This window comes from Bombus huntii, chromosome 2, assembly GCF_024542735.1.
Source record: "Bombus huntii isolate Logan2020A chromosome 2, iyBomHunt1.1, whole genome shotgun sequence".
In the NCBI taxonomy this organism is placed as follows: domain Eukaryota; kingdom Metazoa; phylum Arthropoda; class Insecta; order Hymenoptera; family Apidae; genus Bombus; species Bombus huntii.
In genome coordinates this window covers 17,248,386-17,265,487 of record NC_066239.1, presented here as the reverse complement: position 1 = coordinate 17,265,487, position 17,102 = coordinate 17,248,386, and the positions used below count along the sequence as shown (strand labels likewise).

General features: G+C 39.5%; 1 protein-coding gene across 10 annotated transcripts in view; it reads right to left on the bottom strand.

The window, feature by feature from the left end:
- The window catches only part of LOC126878315 (cell adhesion molecule Dscam2), a 124,598-nt gene that overhangs the window by 40,272 nt on the left and 67,224 nt on the right, over nucleotides 1-17,102 (bottom strand). For all 10 annotated transcript variants that reach the window (XR_007695635.1, XM_050640988.1, XM_050640985.1 and 7 more), the window contains exon 2: nucleotides 6,549-6,899. Coding sequence is in view for 9 of the 10 variants with exons in the window: in XM_050640988.1 (XP_050496945.1) it covers nucleotides 6,549-6,899 (351 nt within the window). In the remaining variant the exon portion in view is untranslated. The remainder of the gene's footprint in view (nucleotides 1-6,548; nucleotides 6,900-17,102) is intronic.

Genomic DNA, 17,102 nt, shown 5'->3' with positions numbered 1-17,102 from the left:
AGCCAACTTTTCAAGGAAACATTTCTACATATGGATATAAATATGGATATAACTACAAAATTCAAAAGCGTTAAAATTCCAGTGGGAAGATTTATGACTGTAACTTTAGTTGGTAAACACAGAGACAAAGTTATACTACTAAAATAAATTAAATAATACACGAAGGAGATAAAGTAATATTAAAATAATATTCTCCATCGATAAGCCAACTTTTCAAGGAAACATTTCAACATATGGATATAAATACAAAATTCAGAAGCCTCTAAACGATTAACATACTAAGTTTTCAGAACAATAATTCGAATTTATCAATAAATTAATATGTAAATTAACGTCGTATGAACTAAATAATCGTATCTAAAAATATATTAGACCCAATTTCTTTTATCCAAATCGATTGATATCATAAGCATATGATCCTTAACGATCGCTAAGAGATTCATAAAAGTTCTCCCCTATTTCCCATCGTTTCTCCTCGGACAAATTTAATTCACGAAGTTCATATCATCGCTACATACTACTACTACAGCGTAAGTATTACAATTCTACGTTATCCTACCGATTGGAATATTTTTCTCTAAATTCCATAATTGCAAAACGTTCCCGACAAAACTGATCAATGCCGACGGCAAACAATTTTACTGTTGTTCAAATCAAAACCTTCAGCGAACAACCTTAGCAATGATTCAGAGAACAATCTAGAGTTCTATTAATCCAAACTTTCGACCCAGTGCTACTCGCGTTGAAAGGGTGCCGCGGAGCGATAGTTTGCGTCGATGGTAATTAAAACGTTACGTTACACGCGTCGCCCTTATCCCTCGTTCACTCGCGTAACGTATACATTGTACACATGTACGTAGACTTATATACAGGGTGTCACGTCGTTACTCGTCGTCGACAATCGGGTGAATCTCGACGTCGACGTCGGGGAAGCGGCGAGGCGTGAGGCGACGCGAGCGTAACGAACGCCTCGTCCTCGACGTCTGCCGCTCGTTTTTCTCCTTTCCTTTTTTGTTTCTACCGTCGCCCAGCCGCTCGAGAGGCACTATACTCTTCCGGAGATTTTATTTACGTGGAAATTCCAAGGGCGACGGCCAGCGACGCTGCAACCGGTTCTGACACGCCGACGCGACGTGGCGACGCCGACGAACGTTCTCTTCCTCTCGCGCCTTTCGTCCCTGTAACACGCTGAATTTCTTCCTCCCATCGTTTTCTTGCGTTGCAACCTTCCGTCCAACGAAGAAACTCGTTCCCTGTTTCCGTCAACACCTTTTTATCTCTTCTCTTCGCTTATTGTCGCGTTTTCGCTCGGTAGTCGCGTCTTCAGCGTCCTGCCACGTTACCCATATTACGATATTTCATCAATTTTTCAAAGGATTCGAATTTCCTCGCAATTCCCTTCTCTTGCTTTTTCGCGTCGAATGTTTAACGTGTCCCTGGAGAAGCTAATAACGCGCTGATCGAGCGACGCGAACTCGACGCTGCAATAGAGATTCTTCTGGAAATGAAAACACTTAAACGCGACGGGCGTCGAACGCGATTCGAAATTGGAATCTCGCTGTAGCTGGCGAAGGATGCGGGTTACACAGAGAAACCCGCGCGGTGTGATTGCAGCGCGATGGGGGTTAGGTCGTTTGATCGGAGAGAGGAATTTTTTCGGTTCGATCGTCGTTCGCGTTGTTTCCACTGCAGATGAAGGCAGATGCCAGTAAATGTGGGTTACGCGAGTAGAAATTGTAGTGTCGCGTTGATTATCGTACGCCGAGGTCAATTAAATTTTTTATTGTTGCAAACGGGGAAATTGATATCGGGGATACTAAATGATAAAGTTGATCGATGTAAAATAAAGCAATTGTCTTTTTTGTTTGATTTATTTCATTTTTTATTTGATAGTTCTTCGTGTCAAGTTAAAAATGTATCGTCGATTTCAAGCTCCCTTTCTCGTTAGATGACTGACGCGTCACAGAGCCTTCTAGGATTCGTTCGTAACTCGCGTTGTTTGAACTAAAGCCCAAAAAGAAGTAGAAATAAGTGGATATTTATATGATTATAAACAGTATGAAAAATTCGTACTCGAATAATATTTTCGAATCGATAATTTTATCGTTAGAAACGCAATCAGAAAAATGTGACTACGAACTGTTCTACTTTGAAGTTAGACGCGTTATTCGTATGATATTGCGTTAAGAATTAACTTTAATAGCAATAGTTAAAAAAGATCGTGCGAATGTAAGAAGTAGATATAAAAATCAAGACGACACGGGGAAACGAAACTATCGTTGTTTTGGCCATCGTGCATCGGTGAAACTAATAGTCAGAAAGAGATAAATATTGAGAAAATTAGATGACAAAGTCAAACGATAAAATAAAAAGAAGTAATTTGCGTGTCTAGCGTATTTAATTTCCCTCGTTTCTTAACTTCTTTCTCGCGTTAATTTTAAACTGTACTGTTAATTGAAGATAATGAGTATGGTAATCCGATACAACGTCTGGTGAGAAATGCAGTAGATTGAACGATTAGTTCACGTAATAGCCCTCCTATAGTTAAACAGATTGCACTGTTGCTTATGTTGGTCTACAGCTATTTGCATATTCAAATTGGGCAAATAGTCTTTGTATTACGTTCACTCGCCCAAGACGTGTTTTGCCTAAGGTATGATACAAATTCCAGGGTCTTTACGACACAATGTCAGCAACAGTGCGATCCTTCGACAAAAATATAGTTAGTTACATCAAAAATGTAGCCCTTGCGTTCATTAAATCGTATTCGTCGGAATTTTATTTCGTTCAAAAAACGGAGTTGAGACTTAAACTTAAAATCTAACTTAAAACGTTAAAATCTAAACAAATCTTTTTACAAGGTACAAAATATAAATAACAGTAACGGTAGGACGCAAACGTTGAAAGTTTTTTGATCTATTTTCTTCTTTCACGTCTTTTTTCCACTCTCGCGTGATAAAATTACTGTTTCAAATTATTAACATTAGCTGTAATCGAAGAATAAAATTTTGAGGAAGATTCGAGGTCTCGAAACCGAGTCTCAACCTTGACGTACCAATGTAGTCAAAGTCAAAGGATCTGGAACTTCATAACACGCGGTCTAAGATCCCCACAGACCAATCTCTGGATCGTGTAATCTCTACAGTTTCAGAAACGTGAAACACATCAAAATCATGCCAGAGATCTCAAGATCTCGACTTCAATAGCCGACAGTTACGAAACTCGCTAAAGCAAATTCCGAGATCAATAAGATCGAGAACCTAAGACTTTGAACATCTATTACGACGTAAAAGAATGCGTTTCGAATGCTAGATCCTGATTTCTAATTAATCTTAGATCCCTGATACGCGAGCTTATATCTTCACTTCGAATTCTACTCTTCGAATCTTAGATTTCCGCCCTCTTCTGGAAGCACATCTCCAGAAACTAAGAAGTGTCGTCTCGAACGCAAGATCTTACGTTTATAGGTAGTTCTGGTAAAGCTTAAAAGCATTCTGTAGCGTGGCTGCTGTTGGTGGTTTAAAATATAAACTTTTAAAGTTCTCTCTGCGATGCTAGGGTCAAACTTGGCGAGCTTAATAATTGTATGAAACACTATGAAACTCGAGGTCCTACGTGTTTAAGGTTGGACTTGCTGGATGTCATGTTCCACGTGTGAGTAAAAAATTTGAAGTCTTATGATCTGAGACTGTGAAATTCGAGGTCCTCCAAAAACTCGGTACGCGTTTGCACACTGGTACATTCGCCAGCTACGATACGCATTCTCGAAATTCCCCACTTAACTACTTTTTCCTACGATATAGATATCGCGCATCTTCTACTATCCCGACACCTGAAAGTTAAATAGCAAGTCGATCGACAAGCTGAGAACGAAATGAGTTTGTTTCTTCCGCGTTTCTCTCTGCTCTTCCCCCTCTTTTCTTTAATTACAGCGTTACGCACATTCTCATCGATCGATGACGACGCGTTTCGTTTTATCCCGATTCGTCCTAAATCGCTTATGTCGTCCTTAACGCAGGAAGAACGCTTCTTCTTTCGGGATACACGCGACAATAACGACGAATCCAATGAAACGAAGCGAAACAGTATCGATACGACGTTCTTGCTGTTTCTAGGTTTCCTTCGATCCTGAACGATGCAATGGGCTGCGAAAACTTCCGATTCGGATCAGTGGAGCCAGTTCGGGATAGAAATTTCTTTTGTTAAACTGAAAGCAGGAAGTAAAGTTTTAATTAACGGCCACACGTCCCGGCCAGAACTTTATAGCCGCGAGGGAGTAGTTGGCAATCCTGAAAGCGTCGGCCGACCTCGCAGCTGCCACGGATTTGCATTCAGATTGCATTTTTTTTCCTCTTTCTCTTTTTTCCTCCCCTCCTTTCTCTCTCTCTATCTCTCTCTATCTCTCTGTCTTTCACTCTTTTTTTAAAGAGGTAATTACACTGAGCTCCACACGGAGAAAGCCTGGCCGCGTCTCATCTGCATCCGGCCGGGTTTAAAACATCCTTCGTCAGGACTTGCCTGGATTCCGTGTCTTGCCTCCTTCGAGGAACAAGACCAACGCATCTCCTAATGATTTTTTAATTGCTCCTCCTATTCATTCGAACGCCCCCGGCGCAATCAACGCTCGTTTGCATCGTGTTCTTTCGCTCCGCATAAATTGTAGTTGGTTGTTTAGATTTTGCTGTTCATGTTGGACGTCGTATCTTGAACAATGTAGACGGACTTTTACGTCGAAGAAACGGAGAACAAATTTGAGACTATGTGTTAACAGAAACATATTCGAGCAGCTGGCAAACCGCGAATCATGCTCTTCTATCATGTCAATTATAAATAGAACATTGACTTTTTTAGTAGTCAGGTGTTAGTTATGCGCGTAAGATTTTTGTCTCAACAAATGTCTTCTGTTATCTGCTACGTAATAAACAAATGAAACGATTCATCTACCATTTCCTCAATAACGTACACATATCACGGAATTTATCTTCTATCAGCAACGATACAGATAGATTAAAGATTTTTATTGCAAAGCTTGTGTCGCGACAGAGAAACATTGACTTGAACTAGAGTTTTAAGGAAGAAGGACAATAGATAACGATAGAAGTGTAGAAAGTATTGAGAAAGTAAGATCGAGAGAAAATCTGCTCGTACTTGCGAGCTAGTACGTCACGTGTGTAAGTATTTCCGGCGGTGTGCAAAGGCGAAAGGTTGACTATAGAAGAAAAGGCAAGCGGTACAAAAGAAGACGCAAGAATTCCAAAGATATCTAAAGAAGTAGATCAGAAAGTTGGAAAGAAAGAGACGAGGAAGATGTTTCCGCGAGATTGCGCCAGAATCCGATGCTAGCGGTGTAACATTATAAATAGCCGAAAGTCATTTATTTAACAGGAAAAATAATTCCTTGCAATCCGAACGACGTTTCATATTTTATTCCATTTACAATTCAGCTGGTTAATATCCAATAAGCTAATTCCAGAATCTGTTCGTGCTTGGATATTTTAATATCTTTGGAGCGAACAACGTATCTTTATCGATATATTTAAATTCTGTAAATTCGTAGTTTTACAAGTACAACTAAAGAAACAGATAAATAGAAATTTATTATACGTACTTTTAGATTATTATATACGTCCTCTACGTCCCTGCATTTTTAACCCATTGACGTACAAATAAAACGGAATTTGATGCGCCTGAAGAATACTATTAAATCTGACTCAAATGAACGGTTACATGCAAGCTCAAAAACAGAATATTTTATTTCGAAATTTACATTGCTGTATAATATTCAATCGAGTTGATATATAATGTTAATGGACATTAATTAAGTAACGTTATAAAATAATAAATTAATAATTCTATAAAGTATGATACATTTCAAAACATTTTCGAATATGTAGAGGAACTAGACGTTTCTTCACTGACAAGTTGTGTCGCTTCTTATATTATTTTTTAAGCACACATGGCATCTCTTTGCAGCATGTTCCTTTTTATTAGTCGAAGGTATATGTTCAGGAAAATGTGCCCAATATTTTACCTGTAGCCGAGTTGAGCACTCACTTTGTGACGGTCTGTTCCGACGAGTTGTGTAGCATATCTTCCGCGATATTCATTTTGTTATCGATACTGTTGCGGAGAAAGGAGGTGAGAGCATCTCGAACATTTAAAATAAAACAGAATCGATACACGATTTTCGACGTCAGCCGGAGACAGTTCTTCACATTTCGGAAAAGTCAAAGTCTACAATGGCACATGAAATGGATGACGTCTTCCAGACGTCATTGTACACCAAGGAGTTAAATTTCTCGCAAATATCCCAAGTCTATTCTAACGCAAAAGAATATAATTTATATCTAAAACTACGAGGCACGGAATTAATCTGAAATATATTTTGAAGTGGAAAGTAATCGAACGAAACAGAATAATTCCTGGCACACGTAGAATATCGACTCTAGGATCGTAAAATAGGATTGCGAAGGATTAAATTGCCTCTTCGTTCCACTGAATAGAGAAACTCTCAATACCATCATACCCATTACCAGTAATTTTCTTACCTGCCCTGACCTGCACGTCACGGCTGAGCACTCTACCGACGGAATTGCTCGCCACGCATCTGTAGGCCGCGCTGTGCACATCCTGCCGGAACGCGGCAGCCGGAAACGGCAAAAGGACCAACGTGCCGTTCCTCAGCACCCTCCGCACTCCCGGTACGTCGTTCACCGGATGTCCGTCCGCGGTCGACCAATCGATGTTGGGCGGGGGACTTCCTGTCGCGGTACAGTCCAGCCAGGCGCCACTCGAATTCGAAAATTCCACCCTTGACGGTGGCTCGATCACGAAGCTTGGGCCACGTAAATGTGCGTCGAATCCATGGCCACCCGCGGATGTCACCGCCGCGGCTGCACCTGCGAACAAAACGAAACGTTCAACGCTCGAAAATTCGCATAAATCTGCCGGCTGATTGCGGAAAAACGGCGCCGCTCGCTGAATCGTTGACCGCCCGACACGCGACAGTTTAATTGCGACGTAAATCCCGTCCCTTCTCCATTTTTGCATATTTCTCTCACCACCCTCTGTTCCGGGTCTCTGCTAATAAAACGCTTCGCGTTCACTCGTTTCATCTACGAGCTTTTCTTTCTTCCTTCGTGCGGATATTTCCGCCGTGATTGCGAATCTTGGCTTCGACGTCTGTCTGCAACGAGTGGAGTGCGGTTATCGATGGACTCGAGGCAGATTCAAACGCGCCAGGGCGCACGAAATGCAAAGACACACGAAATAACAAAATGCAACAACGAGATATTATTTATCAGGAATCGTGGAACACGAAATGGATTAACGTCCATAAATTGGTATTTCTTCAACTCGTCGTTCTCGTTACTCGTGCGCCAAAAATGACCCCTCTCGCGGTTCTTCGTCAAACGAAGAAGAAACTCACGTCGTGAGAACAAAATTTTGTTTCTGATTCGATAGCGCCGATCATTCTTAGTCCTAGCCTATGCCAATATCGTTTAACATGTTTCGTTTAACATGAAAAATTGGAAACGGTTGCGAGAGAAACGGAGTCGTGCGTTATCTGCAGATTATTCTTACGCGGATCATAGATTGTGCCGTGGAACGCAGTTCGTCGATTTTCAGAACCGATTAAACGCTTCGGTTATCGCGATTGTCGAACGAACGATGGCCAGCACGTAACGGGCAAGTTATCCTACTCGAAGTATATCAGAGGGGCCGTACTTGGACATAATGCTTTGATCGGGGGTGCGAAGATACGAGTCAGCAAGTACTCGCCTCTTGCATCGTTAGAAGCCACTTCAGGCTAATAACTCCGGCCAGGCCACTCCCGCGACTCTGGAGTGTAGTTTAATTGTCGACGTTATTCGTACGCTACGGTAAAGAAACTACGAGCGAAGTTCTGTTCTAGGGGTGGATAGCTAATATCGTTCATTGCCCTACTCTTCCGTACCCCTATTTCCTCATTCCATGAAACGATTCAAGATTGATGGTAACTATGTCGAATGACAGAAGTATTCGGACATTACAGTGTCCGAATAGATCGATCTGGGTTAACGGTAGAAATATCATGGCTTTTCCTTTCTCATAATCCTCTGAATCCTGTTACGATTCTTTAACTTTTTACGTCTCAATCTCGTTTTAGTTTCAACCGAGGGAAAGGCTTTTAACGTTTTACGATAAAAAGATCGTTAATATAAAATTGAAACGAGAAATCACGAACGTTAATAACCGTTTCTTCGTATTTTCCTTGAATTTCGGAACTTTTTTAAGGATAGAAAGATACGATTCGATCGGGAACAACTCAAATGTTAAGAGTATACCTTTGTTATGGTTAAAAAGCAATTACCGAACACAACAGCAGAAGAAGCTTGATCTTTGGTTTGCGAGTAAAACGTCAGCCAAGAATGGTTGTGTCAGTGAAAATTACAATTTCTGCCTGTCTACTCTTTGTTGCGTTAATTCAGCATTTCTGTCTAATCCAAGAGATTGTTTATACGTGTACAGTTTTGTAATTACTTCGCTGATATTCTTTTATATTCATACGTTCATAAATATTTATGTAAACATCGACGTCGCGGTACTGATTAAAGTCATCTCATCTTTTTCAGATGTACCTTTCACTGAACTTTTAGAACCGCAATCTAACAGGCTTGAAAGATCAACACATCGATGCGTTGTTGTTCAAAGACGAAAATAAATTGCATAGCCATAAAGAGACGGAAATTACTTTACGAGGAACATCACAAAAATTCCCACAGAGAGGAACGTTATATTTTCCCAAGACTCGGTTCCTCTAGTTTTTGATAGACGGCGCATATGGACGAGGATAGGACGATAACGGCGATCAAAAGAAACCCTCGTTGGTTCGTATCCGCGCAGAATTCCGTTGGTTCGATTTTAACGAAGATCACGATTTCATAGCGGCCACTGTAGAAAGCGTACGTTCTAAAATTTGCGTATCGATCGCTGGCACGCTGGCCGTGTGGTCGTGTGTTAATTAAAAATTCATTTATCTTAAATTCAATTTCCTCTGACTACGAGCCAGTCGTGCTTGCTCACACACACACACACACACTTATATATATTCTGAATGAATGAAAAAGTGTCTAAAAAATTTATACCATGCAAGTAGAAAGAAAGTGGCGAGAAAAAGAAATGGTAAAAGTAACAAACAGAACGGGAACGCAACCGTAATGCAAAATTAATTCGTCTAATAAAGGCGTAATTTTTGAAGCGAAAGAGCATGTTCCGCCATTAAAAAGAAGCACCGCCGCTGGCTGCTCACGAGCGTACTGAAACCAGGAGATGGAACGATATTGCATATCTCTCTGGCATCGTCCATAAGTGAAGAGCGGTTCGGTGAAACGTGGAACTCATAACGACGCGACGTCCAAGGGAACGGACGTAACTCGTTTATAACGACATTTGAAGGAAGAAGAGGGATACAGAGAACGAGAGAGAGAGAGAGAGGGAAAGGGAGAGAGAGAGAGAGGGAGAGAGAGAGAGAGTTTTGAGTCGCGACCGAATTTCGTAATACCCGTTGCAGGATAGTATGCGCGTCGCATACAAAACACAAAGTATGCAAATCCTGGGTGCCGCGCGGTCGAATTGAAATCCCCGTAGTGTCCGGCAATTACAAACCGTCACGGTGACTCGCTTCCGGAATTGTCTCGAGCACTTAATTACTAATTCCAGCCAAGTATTTCGTTGGCCGGGGGCATCGCGTTGAATTACACGCATGGCACCTTACCCTCCGCTCGTTCGTTTTCCACGCGCATATATTATACACGCGAGTGTCACGATTAATGTGGACATCTCGACTTTGATGGACGGAACGTCGCACGGAATTGTTCGCTTCCGCGGTACAATTTTTTAATGGAAATTACGGCTGCGTTTTTTAATACTGTTTTCGGGCATTGGTTTTTAACAACAGGCGATATTAGCTTATGGTTCAATGGCGAGTCTTCAGGAATCCTTGCGCTGCAGTAACTTTCATCGGAGAATTTGTGGAAAGAAATGATCGCCCCGTGTTTTTTCTTTCTTTTCTTTTTTTTTTTTTTTTTTTAGTTTTTTAGTGTACTCGACAGAGACAATTTTTTCAAAATTGATTTGTAAGTTTAATCCCTTCGCTATGTCAACTATCGAAGAAAATAGTTAGTTTAGACTACAACTTTAGAGAACCATGGTAATGTAAAGGTTCTTAGAAAGAAAAGGAATCATCTAATCCCATTGGATTAAGCATTCTTTAAGTTATTCTACCACGTAAGTACGTTTAGCTGATTGCTCTGTTTTCGGTTTCTAATTAACGTATCCAGGAAATTACATCAATTCGCCGATTTGCGTTTAGTTGATCACCATATCGATGCAAACTGAATTTCATTACATTTAATAATCAACAATTAAATATGTAAATGGAATGTTTAATTAAGAATAGTACATAGCTATTGTTACATTATCATCACGCGCATATAACTATTCCTATAATATATACCAATATATAAAAGGAAATAAATATAACGCGAATCGACGAAATAATGGTTGGCTATATCCATATGCATCCTGAATCTATACGACCTAATTTAAATGATAATTATTATATAATTGCGACATTAATACAAAGCTAACATTGGAAACAAAAAGCTTAATATTCTACTGCCGTGTTGGACGAGATTGGACGCTTTTAGGTTTAAATCGATTGAATAGTTCTCCTCATTGAGGAAAATTTAATAAAAAGTATACTCTAGAAGTATAATTGTATTACAAGTTTAGAATGAATATTCTAGAATTATACTGTGATCTCTAAATTATGGGAATGTATTGTACCATGTATTTGCGGGAATTTAAAAATTAGAAAAATGTCTGAAATACGTATAACACGCAAAAAGATAGAAAATATGCAAAATAGAATATTCCTTATATTTCCAAGGTTATGAATTTGTTTGATCGAAACTGTTCGATGAAAATATTTTGCGATTGATTAATTTTGAATAAAGGGTATCATCGATTGATTTCGATAATAGCCTAAACATAAAAGAACTGATATATAAAATGCATAAAAAGAAAAATTAATATATATATATATATTCTGATCATGATTCTTGATTGTTCTCCTATAACGACAAGCACTTTTCTATCGACAAATTAAAAATTTAATATTGCACATCGATATTGGACGAGATTCGACGTTTTTCAATTACGTAGGGTAATTATGGAATTGTTAATTCGACGCGCGAATTTTTATCGCGCCCCGGCAGAAATTAAAATGCGAATTAATGGACGAGTTAAAAGGAACATTTGAATTTAATTGAGGAGAAGCGGCCGTGAAATAGCCGCGTTGGTTGCAAAGGGAACGTGTACAAGATGCTTTAAATCGAGAGAAACAAGGTGTTGTTCTTTTTCCTTTTTTTTCTTTTTTTCGTCAGTTTAGTTGCAAAGAACTACGAATGGATGAGGAGCACTGGGAGGCAAAGAACGCGAACCTTTTTGCCATTTGACTTTACGGAGCATGAAGGAAATTATCCCATGCTGAAGCTAAGTATCACTAGCAGTCCGTAATATCCGTTCTTGTTAAGCTACTTTCCATTCTTTGCCATTTACGCTGCTGATAAATTATTTTAAGGTATCAGTTTTTACATTTTCTATTTATGTTACTATAGGTTTGTAAACAATGTTGCAAGCTTACAACGTAATGTAACATTTCATACGTTTGTGAAGCATTTTTTATTATAAAAATTTAGACTGTAACTTTTTATGTAATTTTAGTATGATCTTTTAAAGATCTTTTCAGGTGTACGATAAATGGACGAACCTAATTTTCCTGTGTTCCATATTTCCTTACAAGTGCAATAATAAATTTAATATTCTACTATCCTTCTATATCCCACTTAAACAATGATATTTTCCTTTCTACGATTCTCAGAATCCTTTTATACACATAATCTTTTCAAGCAACATAAAACTTCCTGTTCACCGAGCAATAACAACGTCATCTTCACCACCGTAATCTTTTTACACGACCGAGTAAACTGCGCAAACATTATAGGATAAACAAAACGACATCGTTTGATAAATAAAATACAATATTTTCAATCTTTCAATAACGTAACCACTTTAACCATTGATCGATCCTAAGATTTCAATAAAGAAAATCTCATTAGATTGCGATAAAAAGATTATATCGCATCAAGCATCAAACGAATTACATTAATTCAATAAAACAATCTAAAAAAGATCTTCTAGAAAAGGTCTCTTTTGCAATATACTCGTTCGTAACTCAAAGAAATGAAAAATTCAATCAATTTCTAACACATCCCGATCTGATCCTAACGCCAATCAAAAATTCTAACGCGATTCAAAAAAATAAATTTTACACGTCTATCTTTACTAAGTCGAAAGTCACAGTCTAGGATTTATCGCGGTCGCGCAAGAGAGACTCACAATCTCTGGAAGATTTAGATTCGAACGACTGCAGCGGATAGACAGCAGAACGAGAGAATTAAAAATGCTCGATATCAGCGAAAAGAATGTCTGACTGAATTCAACCGAGTAACGCTCTAATTTTTTATTTGCCCCCTCCCCTATTATCCCCGTCCACCCGTATCGATACGAAACCGTTCCGGACCGCGTTCGTTAGATTCCTCTCGGGGAAATCTAAAAACGCTCTCGAGCCCCGGGGATCGGATCCGACCAGACGATCCGTCTTCGCGGAGCGTCGTCTCAGGCATTTGTTCGACGAGCCGGAAAATCGAACGAGAGTTGGATGGATGACAGGAATTCCCGACAACGTTGGGAATCGCGCGGATTGCACGGAACGACCGAGACGTCCGAGACAACCACCGGCGGACTCCATAAAGTGGCGGAACGCTAAATAGCGACCGGGACAATTAAAGGGCAAGACGTTCGAGAGGGACGGAAACGAGAAGCGTCGTAGGTTTTGTATTTGCGCGTAAAGTTGGAAGAGAAAAGGAGATGGTCGTTGAAGATTGTGAAGATGCGAAGGAAAGAAAAGAGAGGAAGAAAGTACGGATAAAAGTAGGGAAAAGGGTAAAATAGAACGAGAAATGAAAAGGTAGAGAAGAATGGAAGGAGGAGAAGAGTTTGTGCATCGCGAGAGCGAGCAGATGGCGAGAAAATATAGTGGCGAATGATAAAAAGGGTAAAGAGTGCGAGAAAGGTGAAGGGAGAAGACGGATAGAAGAAAGGGAGTTAATTAAGGAACGGAGATGATGAGTAATAATAAGTTAGAGGCTAGCTAGGATAGAGAGAATAAATCCTTTCTATTTAGAAAGGAAGAAATTCGCATGGAGAAATAGAAGAGTAAAAGCTGCGAAAGAGTAAGAGCAGAGCGAGAAAGAGAGGGTTGTAACGATAAGCGGGCGAGAAAGACGGAAGGTGTGAGAGCAAAGGGGAAGAGGATGAGAGAGAGGAAGCACTCGGCAGGTAATAGCTCCCAATTACCATAACGCTTGGCTAAGCCGACTAATCGGTTCCGCTTATGCCGACCGGCAAATTATTATTAATCACATTGCACGTGGATTACCGTTTATGTACATCCCCAGCGATGGCATTTGCACTCTGGGTCACGTCGCGCGTCCATGCCAGCCTAGTAGCATGAATTTCCAAATCGGTCTTTGATCTCACGGTTACTCACGCTCCAGTAGAACTGGATCCTCGAGAAATGCTAAAAGCATTTCCGGCGGGTTACTTCTCAGAAATTCCTCGATTCGAAATGTGGAAATGCTGATAACAGGCCTCTCGCATCGTGTCAGAATTATATTTGTCAGCATTGTTTGCCGTTAATGTCGGATTTCTAACTTTTGTCAATATATCGTCAAATATAAAGCTCGTAACCGTGCAATCAATAGTCAGCTACAATTTATGGCACTCTATAAATTATACAACGTGTACGTAACATGTACACTCGTATAGTTACATATCGATACATAGGTATTGTTATAGAAATTACATAGTCAAAGTTAAACTCGAGTTATTTCATTTTAGAATATTTGATCGAAATTTTCATTCTATGTTGTACGCGATAAGTGATATCGATAGTCTTTGCTAGCTGATGGAGAGAGAAAATAATGAATTTTCGAAATTGTTGCTTTTTAGAACCATTATAATATTTTAAAATACGTTTCTATCGAAGACAAAACTTATACGCACGTTGTAATTTTTAATCAACGTTTCAACTAATTCCGTATATTGTATTTGACAATCAAAAAAAAAAACACACGTGAAACAAAATTTCAATTTTAAAAGCTTTATACCATTATTTCGCGTTTCAATAAAGCTTTGAAACTAATTTTTCCTGAAAAAAAGAATACGTAATATAAGTATAAAAATGGATCGTCCACTTTGTACGAGTGTAACGAAAATTGAAATTTCAAAAATCTCTCTCCATTTTCCTATACACAAATTTTTAATCTCGATCTTTCCTGTGTAAAACCTTTACAAAAAAGCACTCTAATATTAAAGATAATCGACAAATACCGATCGTTTAATAATTCTGATCCACGAGACAAAAAAGAAAATGAATATCATTTTGTTCGAAAGTTTCGTAACCAAATTTGGGAAAAATTTGTAGACACTAAATCTTTCTATCAACAAACCATTTAATTTTCGATATTTATCGATTAACTTCGTGATTACTTTACCGAAAAAATTCAGTTTCTCAGCAAACCTTCAGCAAAGTATTCAGTTTTTTGACAAATGTCGAACAATTTTTATCTATTTCTCGTAAGAATATAAGATTTGTTTTTCTTGTTACAAAATGATACGTTGACCAATACAAAAATTTGTTCTCTTATTAATTGCATTCGACGTTCAGCTAAAAGTATAATTTGTCAAGCAGCATTTATACAGACGACAAACGATAATATACAGGCTACAAAGTATATACATATACTTGATGTATATCAAGTGTCAAAAATGCTACGAACTTCTCGAACTACCGGAGAGAAACCAATATACACATTTGTTACGATGATCAAAGCAAAAGTATCGAAAGGTTTGTGGTTCCTTACATCATCGCTGTACATTGGCGAAGAGATTAATTGTCCGTCGTAAATCATAGCGGAATTTCGTTGGGAACGTCGGGGTTCGTCGAGCCAGGTTAGTCGAGGAAAAATTGATAGAAAGAGAGGATTATATTCGGAACAAGTTTCCTTCCGTGAAAAATTGGGTTGCTTCCAGAATCAGAGCTTTTGTGCGGGATTTCGGGACGTCGCGTCGCGTCGGTGGAGTCGGTTTCCATGAAACGAGCCGACTGGCTCGGGACCGGCCAAGGTAAGCTCGACTACGAACTCGGAATCAATAGGCGGAACAAACTGTGTAGGTGGATAGAGGTCGCTGGTAAGATTGAATTTGCAGACTCTACCGCCCTTGTCGGTGAGAAGGGACCGGATAAAAAGAAAAAAAAGAAAGGAAAAGGAAAGAAGAAGAAGAAAAAAGAGGGCGAAGGGCAAACCAGAACGGATAAGAGTCTAAAAGTCTCAGGAAGGTGGTTCCTCGCGAACTGTTTCCCTCTTTTTTCTTCCCCGTGAAGGTTCCCGTGTTTACACTACCGATCAAGACAGCAATTATTTGATCCGGCTGTAGGGACGAACCCCATCGCGAATCGTAACCTTTCGAGAAGAAGGTTCTCCATTTTCCTCTATCTTTCTACTCGTTGAGATTCTGTTCCCTCTTTCCCTTCCTTTCTGTTTGGAATTTTGAGATAATTTGATATTCGCTCGAGTGGATTTTAAATATTAAGCGGAATTGCTGGAAATTTGCTCATCGTCTGAGTTTTCTTATTTCAATACCGCTTTATGGGTAAATAGTGGATACGGGATTACCGGTTCAAGAAGTCATTGTTGGAGTCGATACGGTTTATAGGAGTTGGGGTTGGAGATACAGATATATACTGCAGTTCTTACCTTTCGTTCTTTCCGTAAATAACTATGACTATTCTTTTCTCATTGATTCGTTTAATCTGTAAACTCTTTTCCTCTATATTAGGAAATTCTCGAGAAAAGACAATTTCCTCTATAGTAGCCGGTGGTTTGCGTTAGTGTCCTAGTCAAGTTCAAGCGTCGTACAAATATCCATCTAAAGCTGGCAGAATATCTCCTAGTGCACGGTGTACATTTCTTTCCTTTCAACGTATACAATTTCCTCCCTATTTTTTTTTTCAATATTTACGATCAACGTATCTCGCAACAACGGTCGGAATTACTTTGAATAAATCGCAGTGATAATGCGTTAATGACAGTGTGTAATTAACTTCTCCAATTACTTTTGGTTCAGTCCTAATCTTCAAGGAAGTAACATTTCTTCATTTGCAACCTTCCTGCACTTCCTATTTTACGAACATACTTACATTGTACGTCGTTATCAATTTACGATAAAAGAGAGTAACAGCAGGTATTAGATCAAAATCGAATTGTTCAATGAACACGTATGTAGTTACATGGCTGAGCAGCTGAAGGATCAAGGCAATTTGCATTGAGCGGAAGAAAACAAATTATCTGATATAATATCCGATTAACAAACATCCTCGTCTATCGTTCTCCGCGCAACGATCAAACACACTCGCTAAAACCCTCCGCAAACAAACGAATAATCTCAAAGGAAAACACTATCAAACCTACTTCACCTATTTGATACGAACTATGTACATATCTACTCTTAGTTTTTTAATTCGCTAAACAAGCAAACGCTAGTCGACATTCGCTGCATGTTCTATCAGCTTCTTGCAGGAGCATAATAGGCTAAGCTGAGCGATAAATTCTGGGTATCTTGTCGCGCACAGCTACCAACGGATTCATCGACGTATTTTAGAGGACACTCGAGTCACCTGAAATATTCACCTCGACCCGTTGGGTACGTCTGAAGCCTTACTTCTCTCTTGCTCTCTCCCTGTCTCTCTCTCTCTCTCTTTTTCTCTCTCGAGGGTTCTGCGTTTAAAGTTTAAGGAGACCCGTACTCGCCGTTGTACGATGTCGTTGTGTTTCCAACTGGTGTAAGGAAAGAGCCGTGAGCTTGTTCGAGGTCGATACCAGCTTCTTCGTCTCCTGTATGGATGGCTTCCCTGAGGCTATGCAGTCACGTCG